This window comes from Plodia interpunctella, chromosome 21 (genome assembly GCF_027563975.2).
Source record: "Plodia interpunctella isolate USDA-ARS_2022_Savannah chromosome 21, ilPloInte3.2, whole genome shotgun sequence".
Classification (NCBI taxonomy): Eukaryota; Metazoa; Arthropoda; class Insecta; order Lepidoptera; family Pyralidae; genus Plodia; species Plodia interpunctella.
Window position 1 is genome coordinate 6,321,332 of NC_071314.1, and position 18,999 is coordinate 6,340,330.

Here is an 18,999-nt window from a genome sequence, read left to right on the forward strand (position 1 = left end):
GTTAAATTAGTTTTTTTTTTTAATATTGACGATTATAAAAGAATTGTGGTCTATGTTTACACCATAGATAGTGTAAATGGATAACTATAATTTCCCATACGTTTTTCCAATTCGAGGGGGACGAAGGTATCAGAACAAGTAGAAGATGATGACACACCTTTCCTGGTTGCATAACCGCCCTTACTTTATGCCACCCTGGTAAATCATGTCTGTACTGGACAGCCAATAAAGAGGGAGGGTTTATTTTTATTTCTTATTTTGCTACCTGTAGAGATCCCTATTTATAGCAGAAACTGAAACTAGAATGGCAAAATGAGAGTTTTATCTAACTTCTGTAGGTAATCTATGTATATTCAATAAATTTCACATGATCTTCTCCGAAAACTGAACTGGTTTTCCTTTTTTATTTTTAATTTGAAAAATCATTTATTCAGACAACCAAGATCCATTTTTGCACTACCACCAATGTTAGAGGCTCTTCTTATATTTGGGAAATTATACGGACCACGTCAATAGCTACACAATAATTATTCTTCGGTTTGAAATAAAAGTTTTAAACTGCTTAGACAGGCTTAGCTGTTTTGTTTTCTCTAGTTGACCTGCATAATTGACGAATATCTAACAGGGGCTATTATAAAGTACAATTTGGTTACTATATTAATGTTTCGTCCGAGTGAAATTTTCCAAATGAAAAAAGAAATATTGCGAAAACGTCATATGTTTTTCCAGTTCAGTATATTAAATCTTCTGATCAAGCCATTTATATAATTACGTACTTATAAAATGGCGTCGTGTTGTCATGAACATGAGGAGTGATATCGCTTTTGTTGCTGACAGAACTGTGATTCATCCGCATTATAACAATTTCATATTTATTTTGTTTTCCAGTTCGGCCATTGTATTTAATTGAGAATAATATGAAATACCAGTTTTATGTTATGCGTGAAGTTGACAACTCCGTCGATTCGAAATGGCTGTCAATGTTACATGTCATTTTTTGTTTTTGTTACATGCTTTTGGTAATATGTAATAATTTGAACCTGGAACCAGGCTATGGGTGCAGGCGACGCCATATATGGCGTCGCCTGCACCCATAGCCTGCACCTCAAGGTTCCTTGTTTTTTCGCTTTCTGTCTGGTTCAAGAAACATTCACATTCTAAATTATCAGAGAAAATTCTAGTCATATCATCTACGTATTTTTTTAATCTTAGTTTACATAGAATTAATCTATTTTCGAAGGGTGCATTTGAAAGTCACAAGGCCAACAGCCTGAGAACTCACCTTTTCCCGCGGTTAAACTATTCTAACTTCCAGATTTACTTACACCAACTTTATTCATGTGATATTCAGTTTAACTTACGATAATGGCTTTAATAAATAAGAAGATCTGACGTTATTTTTCAAAGTCAAGGGATCAACAGACTTGAGAGTTCATTTTAAATTTCATATAGTCGTGAATATATCGCCATAAAATAATACCATCGAATGGTTATTACATATCAGAAGTGTGGGCAGGCTATGTTAGACTAGACATATACACAGTGTTTGCTCGGAATCCTCGCAGATCTTGGGGCTTACCATCATCTCTTAACGCGATCCACTTTACGACCTAAACTGAACGGCATCGCAAATTCGTACCATCGACTTAATTTTTACTATGAATGCGATTCACATTTTAGGTGCCTAAATTGAACTGAGTTGCTTTGGAATCGTTCTGTAAAAGTATATTTTACTAAGATATCCCTACTTTGTCTCGCCACATTAGTCGTATATAATTTCAGGTTTACTTGATGACAGCTAAAAATGAAGACATTGAAGTGGCTCAACTTTGGAAATCTTTAAGTCTTGTTTTAACTGGCATGAAAACAGAAAGAATATTCTGAATGAAATATTTATTCTTTAAAAATACTATTGATCGGATTCACCAGTGAAACTTCAGAATTGAGGTCCATAAATAATCTCGTTTATATACGGTGTGAATAGGATTAGATATAAGCGTACTAATTCATATTCTGATTCATGTTCTTTACGTTTATGATATCCTGTTACCATGATCTCACTGCAGCAAAGAGTCTGCTCATCTCAAACTCATTGAGAATTCATCATTGATTGATCTATTTCATTATTATTTTCTATGAAACTTTCAAATATTTTTCATAATGCTAATTATTCAAGTTTGCTATGAAATGTGTTTTTGATTTTTTTAAATATTGTCATGGTCAAGAAGTAAAATTTTGTCTTCATATATCTCTAGTAGGTTTGCACTCTCGCTCGAGCAAAAAGTGTCACTCGGATAGTTTAAATCGGATAGTAAAATAAAAGAAAGGCTTGTGGAAAGAAATGTGATTCTTCATAGTCGTATTCCTTATGGCTGAGGGTCGTGGTCATTACGTGGAGTGGTTTGCCATTACCTTACCATTTCACACACAAGTTAACAATCAACCAGTGTGCAGGTTTCCTCACGATGTTTTCGTTCACCGGGGAAATGCGATACTCAAACTCAAATAATAAAACTCTAATCATTACAAAGGAATGGTTCTTATCGATTAGAGCTCCTAGATACGTGATGATAATTTCTTTTACTGTTTTTTCTTATTTTGAACTCAATTGGTATGTGTTTTGGTTCATTTTCACTTGCATAATTGAATGTTATGTAAGTTGTAACATTTCTATCACATGGGTAACTGCGCAAACTTTTGATAGTTGCATTTGTTGTTTATATTTAGATATTTCACAAACATCTTTTATTTAAAAAAAAGATAAACATATTTTAAGCTAAAAGTAGCTATGTCACTGTCGCACGTAAAAAAATTTGGCGTTGACATTACGAGACATAACATACTTTAGCTGAAAGTATGCTTTATCTTTTTTATTTAGTATTGAAAGTACCCTGCCTGTACATGCCAGCTACCAGCATGCCAACTACTGGCCCCATTTTACTTGTTACTTATTTTCGCCATTAGTTATAACCAAATGCAGGTTACATAATATAGTATGAAGTTAATTGTAAATTAGATATGATTTATGTCTAACAATGGACCGGCGCGCGGCGACACGTAATAGTCATAACAACCGATAAACTGACTGCAAATTACCTGTTGACAAATATGCCATCATGTAATAAACAATTCTCAGAAAAATAAATCGAACGGTTTTGTTACTGTACTGGAAACATCAATGTTTTTTGTAACATCCTAAGCAGCTGATTTTCGGCTCGGCAACAAAACACGTCAAAGCCGTAGCATGCGCGCTACCACATGTCCTGACGTAATTACGCACACAACCCACGCCCCTTTGTCTATCTCTCTCACTACACTAACATTTCACTATCTGTCTCGCTCTCCATTGCAGCATGACTGATTATAAACAAATCTTACGATTATAAACCTTAATTCAGTGAGATAAGGTTCATTATAGAATGCGGATAATATCAAACCATTGAATGTTTCTATAGTTGACTCCCTTTTATCGTTACGTTTATCTCACTCGCGCACGGCAATAGCCAACGCACAGATGAACGCCTGTTGTATTATGTTCCCCTGGTACTTTACCGCCACGGATTGCAGCCGCCGACGAGCGGTTGACACGGCTGTGACAAGTGTCGAACCCATTCTTGCGCGTGAAACGACGATTTCTGATAATCATTTATAATTACTAAGTTGCCTTCATTATTAATTTTCTACTCTTCGATTTGGTAGTTTGTCTGTTGCCGTTTACTTTCTATCTTGATATTGAACGTGTGGTTTTGTTTACAGAAGAGGAGCCGAAGTCGCCGGTGTCGGTGCGAGTGGTGACCGGCTTGTCAGTGGTTCCTCGCGTCAACGGCGTGGTGCGGCCGCAGTCGCCGGCGGCGCCCCCCTGTCTCCCCGCGCCGGTGCCGCCCGTAGTCGTGGAGCCGGCTCCTACGCCCGCCCCCGCGCCCCTCCTCGACTTCGTACAAGAACATTCCAGGCCTCGGACAACAAGCAACAGTCATGGGTATGTTCTCCTGGTACATGCGGTGTCTCAAACAGCTGGGGAATCGCACAAGCCGCGTTCGCGTAACTTTTTTATTACCGTTTCTTTGGTAGATTTTAGGCGATTTTCGTGTGCCGTGCCCATTGGGGTATGCAATATCATCGATATATATGACAGTTGGGTATTTTAGATACTATTACACTGATAGTCTGTTTAACCGTTAACTTGTCAGTTCAGAGTCAGTGGCTAAATTAATTATTGAAGACTTAAAACCCAGTTTCCATCTAAAATGCATTAAATGCTGGTCGATGGTTGATCACTGATCACTAACGGACGCCTTAACTGATAAGATTATACTTTACATAAATAGAGGTGGAACTTTTATCTCTGATATATTTTATCGTTACGAATCATCATTTTTCCCTTTCACACCCATCATAAGTACATGTTGGTTGCATAGCCACTTGTCAAGCGCATAAATAATTTATAATAGTTTCACAATTATACAAACTCAGACCTTCTAACCGTATGCATAATAAAGTTTAATATAATACAATTATTTGACGTCATATTAGTACGTACATACTGGTTTCCCTTAGAGTAAAATTTTCCTATAAGTAACATTAAGCAGATATAAACATATACCCGGCAATCATCGAAAGAGTACAACTCTTGAGAAGGAGGAATGATCTTTGTTCGTAATCGATTTCGACCCAAAATGATTCCTTTTTTAATTACGGTTTATGTCAGCACTTAACACAAACGTCAACATTTTGTTTGTTAACGATCATTCACCACCTCATCACCCCTAGCGGTATTATCTGTGCCCCTAGCTAAGAATTCTTTAGCGTTATGCCCTATTCTACAAAGTCGAATTTTTTTTTTAATTAGACTCACATGCACTTTTTACATCAATTTTGACTTTTGACATGATAGGGACAAACCATCATTACTGTTTTTACATATTTTTTATTTATTTATATATATATATATATATTATAGTTAAAAAGTATTTTTTTTATACATAAAGCATGATTAACCGAACAAATTATATGAGGATTGAGCTGACCAAGTTCCTTCAGGCAGCACCTGTTCACGAGTTGACGCTTTGGTCAGCAATGCAATGAAGATGTTTCATGTTTACATTTAACTGTCGTATTCGTCTTCTATATTTTTCAGTGTGACTAGAGTCTTACTAGCACTGATATAAAAATGTATAGAGGTCATAATAGAAATTATAATTGCAATTTATCCTTGCTTAGTACTCGTAAGCATGTTTTTGAGCGATTTGCAGTCAAGGTTTTGATTTTACTTGTCTTATGTGGACTGAATATTCTATTAATGTATGTACTGCTCCCATTTTATGGATGTGCATTTATGACGACAATTTTACAGCAGCATGTGTTCACACACGCGCAAACGCAGCGCGTGCGCACTTAAATAGTCCTGCATCTTTATATGCTATTAATTTATAACTATTTATATATATATTCATTGAATTAATATATAATATTAATTTTATATGTAATTAAATTTCACCTTCTGTGATTCAAGGCTGGTTTTGCTGTTTGGAATTTTTATCTATTACTATTATAATTGTAAATCTTATTGATAATAATATTGCAAACTTGTAGTTTTCCGAGAATTGTCTAAAGATGATTATTTTTTTAGAAAATAATGCGTTTTGACAATATAGGAGTTGAGAGGATCTTATCAAGTAAAGATTAACATTCCCTTCCTGTGGGAATCTAGTTTTTCTGGATATAAGAAAAAAATATTCATGTTATACAGTCCATCTATAAAGAGTAGAAAATCAGTAAGGGCGCTGTGTGCTGTTTGCTGGCAACAGGGTGTTTATCAACCAATCTTGACCATTCCATTTGGCAATGAGAAATATAATTAACTAGCGGCCCGTCCCGGCTTCGTTCGGGAAAAAAACATAATAAATTATACACCACACTATCTATTGGTGAAAAACGCATGAAAATCCGTGATGTTTTTGAGTTTATCGCGAACATACAGACAGACGCGGCAGAGGACCTTGTTTTATAATATGTAAGGATAAGGATTAAAAACCCGTCACACATACACACCGCTTTGTACCTACTTCCTTTGACGTCACGTCACAATATTAATATGAATATTATAATGATAGGTATGGTATGATGTGAATGTGGGATTGCTCATTAATACATTACCAGCTTTTCGACATAGTCCAAGTTTAATTTTATTATACTTGAAAGCTACTAAATCCGTCAACATTTTAATCTTAACACTGTACGCTCTTCCAGTATCAACGTCAATGGCTCTTAATACAGGCCATCCCCTAGCATTCATACGTCCCTGGTATTGAAAAGCTCTCGCCGAAGCTTTAAAGCACCGCCCACGCCAGTTCGGCCATATGACGTCATCTGATGGTCGACCATGATCGCCGTATATCGATAAGGCGTTACTTACATTGTTGGGTAGCTTTAAACGCAATGCAACACTAATCAATTTACTTCGATATATGGGCGATGTGTTGAATAAGCGTAAACTTTAAGCCTGCTCCACACTGTCGTCCGTTTTTCCAAACTTTGGCGAATTTTTGGTACACATTGCTGGTTTTTCATTGCGATAAATATAAACACTCATATAAACTACGCAATGTTCACGCGTTCTCGTTTGCACGTGGCTGACTCGGCGGCATTGTGGCGCTGGCATTACTAAGTGTGCTTATTCGATAAATTAGCGTGAATTTGGAAGCTTTGTATGAATGCATTCAAATTGCATACCATTATTGTTTGCTCAGATAATTTTTTGCTTATATTATGGAGGATAGAGGTTCTCTTCTTACTAATCTGATTTTAAATATGTTTTGATTTTATGAATTGACGTCTAGATTTGTATAATTAGTTTCCCTCATTCCATTTTGATACAATGTTTTATTATAATTTTCATCTTGCCTAAGTTCAGCATTCATTTGGCTAGCTGACCTTATGTTTTTTATTGCATTGTTTGTTATTATGATGAAGACTTCAAATTTATTTAATGTCTTCAAGTAATTTAGTTGGTTCCAAGGTGAATTAGTGTTTTAGCTATTCAGAATATAATTTGGACCATTTGTGTGTTGAATAATTTGGACCATTAGCATTTGACTAATTTACGAGAAGGAACATTTAAACAATAAAAAACAAATAGAATGGACGCATATAATCCTATAATTTGTTCATAGTATAATTTTTATTGTCCGCAGGCCCCCTCAAATCCCCTCCCCCCCATCAGTCAGCAGCAACGGCAGTGGCAGCAGTAGCAGTAACAGCAGCGTTCCCAGGGCAGGCACCAGGGAAGTCCACAACAAGTTGGAGAAAAACAGAAGGGCGCACCTCAAGGAGTGCTTTGAACTCCTCAAGCGGCAGCTGCCCGCCACTCCCGACGACAAGAAGACGTCCAACCTGTCGATACTTGGCTCCGCTATTAGATATATCCAGGTAAATATATAATACATTTAACATATAGACAAAAGAAATATATATATATGTTTGTACTAAAAGTATACTTACATAACTTGTGCTTGTGCCCATGATGATAATTAGAGTATAATTATCATCATGGGGTCCACGAATTGAAGTTTGGAGGTTAGCATACTCTACCATAGCTTTACTCTAGCGCGCAATATTCCAATCTATATTTTTTAAACGCACATTTTTGTCAATTTGTGCGTCACAAAAGAACAATAGAAACTGTACAATGGTATAAACTTTTTCAAAGAAAATTCTTTTAGAGTATTGTTTGAGAATGAGTTTTAAACTTTTGTACCAATATCCTTTTCGTTTGCAATAAAGAGAATCCATAAGACGCACTTTTTTGTAAGCTCCATCAAACTTTCGAAACTCCATCAAAAGATATGTGGCAATTAGAAAGCCCATTCAAAACTGTACGTCCAAACATCATCTGCAATATTCGGACTTGTTGAATTTTGTATGGGTTTCTGTTGAAATGTTCGTGGGCGTCAGTGGGCTACGTCAATGGGCTTTTCATAACTCAATTACCGTATGGCTTCCTTTTCACAACATAGAATGCTAACTTTTTATACCTTTCCCACTTCCCTCTAATTCTGAAACGATTTGAACTCGCTACTGTCTTTTGGCAAATTCATTCTCGATGTGACATTACTTGGTATTTCTTTCCGGTTTTTTTTATTATTAAATTCTCGATTGTTTTATAGTTGTATTCCTCTTCCTTCCGACTGAGGGTCGTGGTCATACGTGGAATGAAACACATACAACGACTTTCTTGGCACTTTTAGTGGTTTGCTAATGCCTTATTAGTTTTACACACAAGTTGATTGATAATCAAAGAAAGTGCAGGTATTTTCAACGTTTTCCATGTTGTTATGTAATCTACACAAGGTAATTTTGCTACAGTGTTAATTCTACATTTATTTTCATCCTCAGTATCTCTTGAAACATTCTGATAGCCTAGTACTTTTGTTCGCAGGTGCTGCGACGCAAGGAGCGCGAATGCGAGCACGAAATGGAGCGGTTGGCCCGTGAGAAGATCGCGGCGCAACAGAGGTTGGCCGCGTTGAAGAGAGAAGTGTCGGTACGGGCGACTGTTCGGCCTCGGAGAATCATCGGTAAATTCCGCCGGTTTATGCGTTCCTAGTACTTTTGCTCGGGAATATTTAATATTTGGCGTTCTTGCAAAATATGATTCTGTTGCAATTGCGTGAAATATTTTTTTCTGTCTCTTTTTTTGTTGTGAAGTTTTTTTTTCTATTGATTTTTTTGGACACATATTGGGCTGCTTTTGTTGATAATATTTAGTATAAAGTGTGTATGTTTATATAAATGGGTGTTTTTTAGATTACATATATTAATTTTGCAATATTTATTTCAATTACAGATTCAACGGCCGAAGACAAAGGAGACAGTGTCAACGGACAAGTTATAGGAATTCCCATTAGTGTAAGACTTTACTAAAATAAATAATATAAGTACCATAATTATTAAAGATTCGTTCAAAATATTGGTACAATGTCACGCGTATGTAAATTTAAATGAAATTAACTTTCAGATTACCTCTTCTCCGCCTCATTCTGTCGTGACAAGAATGGAGGCGTCACCTCCCCGCACCCTCAACCTGAGTACGAAGCTGCGTACGCTGCCGATACAAATAACGCCAACCACTTCGCAGGTATGCTCTCCTAGTACCGCGTTAGAAATTAGAGCTGACCTAATCTTGGATTAGGATGGGTTTAGTCGCCACGTGTTTGCATTTAGAAATCTTAGCGCCATCTGTTTGGTATTTTTGGAACTATGAAATCTGTCTGAGATTTGTACAGATGGCGTTTGAGTAAAAAACGCGGTATTTTAAAACTAAATGTGCAAAAGTTATTAAGTTTTGTAACAAATATGTGTGCGTAGCCCTTGGTAGTTAAATAATTTTTTTTGTTTTACTTTTTATTCCTATGTGACAAGATTCCCTTTCTTTATCACGGTAGGTCGTGAGGACCTCATATGGCACGAGACATAACACCCTCACATTGACCACATTAGCCCCAGCAGATGCCACGCAGGTACTTAATAAAATAAAAAAATACAATAAAAAGTCTCCTTGTATGTACATACAAGGCGAGATGTTATATTTAATTTGTCTTTATGTACCTGAATTTATTGGAAAGATTAAAGTACTTGAATGTATGTGCTACACACATGGATGTATGATTTATTATTTATGATTTATTTTCGCATAAAAGCATATCATTTCTATGCTATTATCAGATATCAGATATCACATATCTTCAATCGATTGAGTTTCTGCTCAAGATATCTGCTTCAAAAATTTATTTGCAAGATTCCACCCGAATTAATATATTCTTATAAATATATTGCATATTCAATAAAAATTTGTAAAACACCATGATTCCTACAATTTAGGGGTCTTCAAATCAAGAGTGAATAATAATTTTTTAATCTTGTTTGTGACACACTAGACCCTCAACTTCGCTTTCCATCAAATATTTGAGTTAGAGATTATCAAACAGCAATCTAGCTTAGATTGCGTTATAATGCACTCACATTTTTAATATTCGTACTTAGACTTCTAGATGCTAAATTACTAACATGATTCCTAGCCTTGTTTAACAATACAATATATTAAAAGAAAATGTAGGTCGGGGCCGATAAATAGGCTTCGCAATATACATCAGTAACGTATCAAATTAACATACACGTGTTATATGGCTCGACACTCGTGCCGCGTCAATTTGACATGCGCCTGACATTTCTTTGTGTTTGTTTTTTATTATTGAAATTAGTAATGACTATATGTAATAAGGCGGTATATTTACTACAAAGACATACAGAACTAAAGACTACGAGCAAGCGTAGCCAAATGAGATAGAACATTTCTATCCAAACTTGTTGAACCTTCTCATAGGAAACGATGGCTTGGGCGTTGCAAAATCGAGCACACGATGAGGGACTTAATTTGTTGTTGTATTTCTAATACGCGATTCTCTTCATTGTTGCAAAACGAAAGATATGACGAAGATAGATATGTCTATAGTTATCTCTATCTACGGTTTACTATTTCACATATTTTTACATTATATATTACAGACTGAATGAATTTAAAACTCAAACACATTAGATTTTAATTGAAATACTGTTAAAAAGCGTGGTACCCAATAGGCTAGGGTAGTGGTATTTAGTTAACACAGACAGTAACAACAATAGGCGACAATCCATACTAATATTAAAAGTTTTGTATATTTGTTTTTTTGTTTGTAATGAATAAATTCAAACACTATTGATTTTGATTAGGACGAAACGTTTTATTGTTTTACGTTAGTTAAGTACTCCTTTTTTGTTTTTTATTTTTGTTTATATTTCATTCCAGAACGGACAAACAGTGGAAAACGGCGTCACAAATACTTTAGGTACAACATTAGTGCATCCTGCTCAGATTCATTTACCATTATCTCAGGTAAGTTTGGTTAATTTTTTATAAATATGTATATTTAGAAATAATAGTACTATGCTAAAAATTTAATAAAAATTGTAATAAATTAAACACCTAAATCTTCCTCAGGACATACAATTTTAAATGGTGACAAAAAACATACAAATATCCGTCTGGTAGTTTTGAGTTTATCACATTCATATAGACAGACAGTTATTTTTTCCCGAGTTGAAAAGTACCTTATGTCCTTCTCCATACTTCAAACTATATGTATGCAAAATTTCAAGAAGATTGGTTTAGTAGATAAACCGTGAAGGCGTAAGAAACTTACTTTCGCATTTATAATATTAGTTAGGATTAGGATAAAATGTTATTTATTTATTTTATTTGATCGTCTGTACCCATTGCAGGTGGTGGGCAGTGGGGGGCTGGTGGTGGGACCCGCGCTGCAGCTGCTGTCCACCTCAGGCCTGCGGGTGCTACAGGCTCCCACGATCCACACCAATGGTGAGATATTTTATATTTTTATAATATACACTTCTTTCTTTTCGGGTGTATTAATTGCTAACACTGGGGTCAGATTTTATTCAAGTCGCTTAAAGGCACTTAGAGACTTATTCAGGGCCCAGCAACGCGCTTGTAATACCCTGGTCTTGCAGACGTCTATAGGCAGTGGTGATCACTTTCGTGCATTCGATCAACAAGAGCATCGAAAGAAAGGAAGAAAGGAAAAACGTTTATTTGCTCAGACATAATAAAATAAATATTTTCATACATTGTTTTTATGTTTCAGGGATGACCACAAACGATAACAGCCGGATACCCAAGGAGAATGGGATCGTCTCACCGACGCCTGTCTCCACTGGTGAGTTTACTTATTTTTCACTAGCTACCCGCCCCGGTTTCGCAAGGGTATATAAACCTTCCCCTTGAATCACTTAAAAAACCCGTATCAAAACCCGTTCCGTAGCTTTAAAGATCTAAGCAGACATAGGGACAGACAGCGGGAAGAGACTTTGTTTTATACTATGTAATAAACTAGAGGCCTGTCCCGGCTTCGCCCGGGTAAAACTATAAATTATACACCTATACTTTCCTCAGAAATCACACTATTTGTTGGTGAAAACTGTACGTTCTTACTCCGCCACTAAGCTTCATCAGGTGTTTGCCAATAGTCTATTTAAAAAAATCATTTCTTTTGGAGACCCTTAGATCCATACCTGGGCTTCGCTCCCGTGAGAATTTCGGGATAAAACTTCGTACCAAATTTCATAACAATCATAAGTCCAGTGGATTTTGCGCAAATCCTCACAAACTTCCGCATTTGTAATATCAGTAGGATTATCGGCTTAACAACGAATATTTGTTTCAGAAGCGGGTAGCGTGGTGGTTAGTGGTCTTACCCCAATAGTTGTATCACAGCCACATTTGTTACAAACGCACACATTAACACACAAGGTAAGCCTTTTTTGTTAATCTAATGTGTCGTCAAAACCGGCGGTTGGCAATTCCGATGCTATGTTTTATGTATTTACTGTACATTTTCCTTTGAGTTTTTATAAAATTCGTCTGTCACGGTATCATAGTAAAACAATTTATTCAGATATTTATAAGACAGTATATTGCGGAGAACTAAAAGCCTAATAGACATAGGGGATGCCAGACCCAGTTAGATTATTCTTGAGGTTTTTACGATATGTATATATATATATGGTCTGTGCATAAAGAGAACCAAATAAAATTATGGGAACATTGGGTGTTAATCAAATAATCTTGTCTATTACGACCTCGGTGGCGCAGTGGTAAAGTACACTTGGTTCTGAATCGAGAGGTCCCGGGTTTGATCTCCGGTCGGGTCATGATGGAAAATGATCTTTTTCTTATTGGCTCGGGTCTTGGATGTTTATCTATATATGTATATGTTATATAGTATCGTTGAGTTATTATCCCATAACACAAGTCTAGAACTTATTTGGGGCTAGCTCAATCTGTGTGATTTGTCCGAATATATTTATTTATTTATTTATTACATTTGGTATGGCAGTGGCAAAAATATGTACTTCGTTATTACACTTAATAAACAAACTATACTTCAAATATAGTCAGTGTACGGGGCATCTATTTCAGATGCAGATAACTTCGTGATATCTTTTGGTTCATACAAGATTGAGAAATGCATACTAGGAATACACGAGAAGAAACGCGACAAAATGCTAATATTTTTCCTTCCATCTGTTTGTATGAGATGGACCGGGAAATTGTATGGAAATATTATCTCAATTTAGTCTAGCCCGGTGGACATTAGTTTTCTTCGTTGGTTTCAGATGGTGGAAACGCAGATGGTGAAGGGGTCTGTGGCGCCGCTGACGGTGAGCGCGCAGTACCTGAGCGCCACCACCATCGTAAAGCCCGTGGTGGTGGTGTCCAGCGCGCCCCCCGCGCCCCCCGCACACCCCGCACCCTCCGCGCCCCGCACGTGATCCCGCCACCTCCGCGCGCCGCATGTCCGCCTGGTACTCGAGCCTTAACGGCGTGCTCAAACTGACGCGAAAGACATTATTATATATTGACTGTTAAATGTGTGGTTTATTAAAAAAAAAAACATGGCGGAATGGAAAAATGTTTCGCAACGGTGCGTTTTTTCATTCTCTATGTTGCGCGGAGACAACTACCTCGGATTCGATTTAACAATATTTTCAGTTGATTTTAGATCTTCAATGGGAAGCGATCGGAACGATCTCCGATGGCGTGACGCTAGTTGGAAAATTTGTGAAAAAAGTGTTTGATGCCTATTTTTAAATGTTCTTTTCGTTGGTATTGTCCGACAGTGCCTGCGTTCATCGTCGCGGTTAGAATTTTTTATAATACTGCCAATATTTTTCTAGCAATAATTCGGTCTACGAGTGTTGGTGAAATTAACTATTTGATGTTATACACAATTCGATTTTTGTTTATCGATATAATCGTTATATAGTTTTTTTACATTAATAATTAACTATTATTAGTATGTGCAATTCAATGATATATTTGACGTAGCCAAAAAATAAGGCAATCTCTAGTGATGTATCGTTATCAATGTAAACGGTAATATCGATAAACAAAACTGTGTTTTGTTCGTTGCATCGACTCTGTGCGCTTGCTACCTCACGACGACCTGGATGCGACTAAATACAATCATTCCGTAACACGGGTGAAAAGGTTCTATCGCTCGCTCGTTCAATCTTCACCATTATGGCATTCTTTTGAGCTTAATTACGAGTGAAAAAAGTCAGTATCGCTCCCCTTTTTGATTGAATTCGAAGATAATTTCGGGAATAAAAGATTTAAAGTCTTTGTTAAACCCTTCTGCGAACCGATTTTAATATTTAGTATTTGATTTGCATTACTTACAGACGTAGAAACAAAGTGGACGTTTTTTCTGCTCAGTGGTAAGAATATTTAGAGATATTTTGGGGGGGCTGGAAACAAAGAAAAAGATTGTCATGTGGTGAAAGTGAAAAGTGGAACAGCGCGTTAGCAGCGCGTCTTATGTTAAGATGTGTCAAAATGTATTTATACAACACAACAATTTGTGGTCATTTTTTTGAAGACAGTGCTTGCAAAGTGACATTGTGATGGTATAAATTCATGGACAAAATGTCAATACATACGTTTATTTATTTTTTATTTTGTCAACAGTATGCTTATTAAATTTAGAATAAGAGATGATTGGAAGAACGTAAGAAATTCGTTCACGATAAGCAATTTTCGTTTTGTTTTGCTTATTTTTCTTATAACGTAAGGGTGGTATTGCCTTGTTTTGCTTATTTTTGGTGGTATTGCCGTGTAAGGATATCATGTATTCTGTGCAATAAACTGTAAAGACCGATGCACACCTAATTCGTAATAAGTACTAATGCGTTTTTTTTTCAAAAAGAGCGCACGCTTCACTCTATAGACGAATGTAGACAGATGCCGATAGTACACGACTACATTGCGTAGGTTATATGCGAACTTTTGTTTACCACAAAAATAAAATCGTAATAAAAATCTAAAGTTCGGCGACCTGTTCGCCTATAATATAAACAGCCGACAATGAATGAGTGATAACGTCGGGTTGGATTTCCGCACGTGCGTAAGTTTTTACCTTGTCGGAAACCATATCTGTGTTTGTAAAGAAATTTACACTTCCCACATCATTTCTTATTGTCGATCTAACAAGTATAATGTTGACATGTTTAAATACATAATACACTTTTATAACAATATATAAATTCCGCAATTTGATTGCATATAAATGGAGTGAATGTTGACAATTTTAATTTAATTTTTATTTATTGTTAGGAGTAATAGGGAGCAAACAAAATAGATTGGAGCGGTTTTCTTCGTTAAGGCAAACGTAAATCTTTAACATCATAATGATAAAGCTTAGAATTGTGTGAACTAAATCTTGTTGCTTTGAGGTGCCAAATATGGAGTGATTCATGAACGGTTATTGGCAGTTTTAATGGGATGTTATAGATATATTGATAGACGTGCTTGGATATTATTATATCGAAAGAAAACGAGTTATATTTTGATAGTTATAGGTTATAGTTACAAAACAATAAATTGATATTGCTTGAGAGCTCGCGTCGTATACAACAAACGTTGTTTATGAGGCCAGGTATTCTGTGTAGTCCTGCGAAGTTGTTGTTTTAAAAATAATCCTATGTAATATTTATAGGTAATATTATTATTGTGATTCAAGATAATGTTTATTAATATGGTAAACTGAAGTCTTTTAATCGTGTCTTATAGAAGTGGCGCCGCCCTGGTGCCAGGAAATGTTAAATAATATCAGCAAGCTCATCTATCAATATATCTTACATTTGGTATGGCCGTAATTATTTAAATACAACTTCTATCATCTGTGAAAACGTAGTCGTAGAGCTAAAGTGTACTTGTTATGTATAGAAATAACGAGAATAAAGTTTATTTTTTTTATAATGATTCTGTGATTTGCACAGTTAGGTACTTTAGGGAATTCTGTACAAAGATCTATAGTGTTGTCAATTCTAACAAGTGTATGTTAAAGTCAATAATGATTAGATACATAATATTAAAATTGTGGCTTATACGTGTAAAATGCAATATTATTGGAAATTCATGTGATAGTTGGCATTAAGCACTAGGAGGCCAGGAATGGTTGAAGCGTTTAAATTAAATTATCTATGAAGATTTATTATTTGGTAGCTGTAAATCAATTCGGCACGGTTAGTCAAATTCCTGTTCGTCTAGTCTAAAAAAGTTGTAAGTAGTATATTCAATGCGTTACTGAATGTCGTCTCGTTGATTCGTTATCTTTATTGTGTAAGGAAATGAGACAGACATATTTTGATATTTCGTCTTTACATACCTCTGGCCTCCGGCGCTGGCACGGGCCAAGCGGCCGTCCTCACTGTGTGCCTATTTTACCTATTTGGAACTTAATTTAATCATGTAATTCACTCAGTCAAGCTAGACACCTCGAAACAGCAAAAAACATGAAAATTAATTACGGTTGGCCTATATAACAGAGAATTATTTTCAGAAAAACAAAATTTTCATGTCTTTTCGTGTCTTGTGCATGATATTGTAAAAATGTATACATAGGTATTTAATTTGTGTGTTTATAGGTTAATTTTAAAGTGTTCGTACACAAAAATGGAACACTCTTTTACTCTCAGTAGTTTATGTTGTCTTAGTACTTTGATAACAAGTTTAGCTTGGCTGAAATGAAACTGTAGCCTAAGAAATATTTTAACGTTACAATTGTTATTTTATAGCGTTAAAATTGTTTCTGTAGGTCGAAATTTTAGTAAATCGTAGGATTAAGCTCTCTGTTTATGCGTTGTTAAGTTTTGTTAACTACCTACGTTGATCTTGTTAACGAATGGCAGGCACGCACACTTTTCGACTGTATTCGAAATAATTTCGATAAATGATGATTTCCAATTAATAAAGTGTGTGTGTTATCCTTCCAGCAATTCAGTGCAGAAGTTTAAATCTAGCATTCGATTTCCTGAGACCCGGTGGCACGATTTATGGAAATGTATAGTTCTATCTCTTTCGATTATATCTTTTATGAGAGTGATTTAATTACGTGGTACTTTCACGACATATACGATGTAACATTCCTTGAATATCATATTGATTTGAATAATAAATCTACTTCTTGAAGAAGTGAAAATATTCTTTTTAGCACTTTTCGTTTTAATAATCAATTAATGATGGTTTCAGATGTAAGTGAATTTTTCCGTTATTACACACAATATGTTCCAAGTTCACAAAGTAATACTGTGCCAATAGCGAAATTATTGATATCGCCTATTCGTTTATGAGTTCCGGGTACGTCTGTGCGCTTGGTAGATATATAATAAGAAATCGTAGAAACATATTTTAATTCTGTTAGCTATATAACTGTATTATGACAATCATATTATTATAGAACCATTCAATCGAACGGATTTCTTTTGAAATTGTTTAAGAGTTTCAGTAATATTTGTCTTGTTACAGATTTATTTGCAAATTTTAGCAAACATTGATAACAATAACAAATCATCACACATATATCATTACAATTTTAGTTATTATGAACATATTTTAAACTGTCTTTAATAAAACAATCGACTTGTACTTTAATGACCCTGAAGACCTCAATTTATTGTTATCAATTCGTTGGAATCGAAAAGAGTAATGTCAATCACAATAATTTGTGATTAATATGTAAAAATATCATAGGATATCCAATACGAGAGCAGATATAAAATATGTATACCTACAGAGTGTAATAATAAAGCGTTTTTGAACTGAATACGATGATGTGAATTGTGTATGGTTCGACAATAAAGGTAAGGCGGATTCAGAATTTTTCCATATCAAAATCTTTGGTGAGGACTATGCCCAGCATCGGGTTTTGTGGCTTCAAGTTCAACTGTGCCTTGTTATTATACACTGTTTATATTACGTACAAATTAATTTATTCTGTCGTCTATTGGCTGTGACTTAATTTAACTCTATGTCATCGCATGTTCAGTCCGGGTTGGGTTCAAAACTAAATTTAACTGTCATAATAATATTCGATTTTCACAATTTTGACACGAACTTTTACCTCAAAAGTTAATAATTATTTTAATTGATTTGTCGAACTTTGTATTTTTTATGCTATGCGTTTACAATCAAAATTGATCTGTATTAACTCCTATTAAAACTTAAAATACCTTTACTTTCGAGATATAGAGATCCTGGATTGCGCATGAAATGACTGTCACGTTTTCGCAAAAACGAAAATATGTTTATTTCTATACTTACAAACGACAATGTATAAACTATATCATTATAAATAATTCTAACGAGACCCGCTCCATGTTTGAGATTTTAATGTATGTAATGAACAGAAAAAGCAGTATTTTTTATGTATCATGCTTTTAAAGTGAGAGTTTTGTCACTTTGCCTAAAATAGGCTGAATGAAAATATGTATAAATAATATAAAGAGAGAAATATATTTTACTTGTAATAATATTATGAAGCGAAAATGCTCATGTACATAAAATGACGTAGTGTAAAAAGTAATAATATGTTAGAAATACACAACAATTACATATTTGAATGTTTTATTTCACTTTCAATATATACGTCCTATATATTGAAAAAAAATAACAGAGATGAGAACATCGAAATGTTTATTTGAAAAGATATAGGAAAATGTGTATCTTGCCTATCCTAACCTACGGCGCTCAAACTTGGTCCCCGACCAATAAACAAAAGCTGCAGGTTTGCCAAAGAGCCATGGAGCGTAGCATATTAGCTATAAAGAGGACGTATCGCGTCAGAAATACCACTTTACATTCCATCACGCAAATAATTGACGTCGGTAGAGTCTGCGAAACTGAAGTGGGATTGGGCGGGCCATGTCAGCCGCATGGCCCCGGAAAGATGGGCCAGAAGAGTAGCTGGGTCCCGGCTGATGGGAAAAGATCGTAAAGGCAAGCCGAAGGTGCGATGGTCTGACGAATTGTCGGCCTTCGATAAGGATTGGCAACAACTGGCGAGGAATAGAAGTGGTTGGAAACAAAGAGGGGAGGCTTTTGCC

General features: G+C 35.5%; 1 protein-coding gene across 3 annotated transcripts in view; it reads left to right on the forward strand.

The window, feature by feature from the left end:
* The window catches only part of LOC128679465 (max-binding protein MNT-like), a 33,642-nt gene extending 15,132 nt beyond the window's left edge, over window positions 1–18,510 (forward strand). The window contains exons 3-13 of one of the 3 annotated variants that reach the window (XM_053761745.2): window positions 3,757–3,979; window positions 7,194–7,428; window positions 8,438–8,576; window positions 8,846–8,907; window positions 9,017–9,136; window positions 9,444–9,518; window positions 10,844–10,930; window positions 11,317–11,413; window positions 11,700–11,771; window positions 12,282–12,364; window positions 13,231–18,510. In XM_053761745.2, coding sequence (XP_053617720.1) covers window positions 3,757–3,979; window positions 7,194–7,428; window positions 8,438–8,576; window positions 8,846–8,907; window positions 9,017–9,136; window positions 9,444–9,518; window positions 10,844–10,930; window positions 11,317–11,413; window positions 11,700–11,771; window positions 12,282–12,364; window positions 13,231–13,386 — 1,349 coding nt within the window. In that variant the 3' untranslated portion in view covers window positions 13,387–18,510. Of the gene's footprint in view, window positions 1–3,756; window positions 3,980–7,193; window positions 7,429–8,437; window positions 8,577–8,845; window positions 8,908–9,016; window positions 9,137–9,443; window positions 9,519–10,843; window positions 10,931–11,316; window positions 11,414–11,699; window positions 11,772–12,278; window positions 12,365–13,230 lie in introns of all 3 variants that reach the window. The other 2 variants (XM_053761744.2, XM_053761746.2) reach the window with 2 other exon arrangements.
* The last annotated feature ends 489 nt before the right edge of the window (window positions 18,511–18,999 follow it).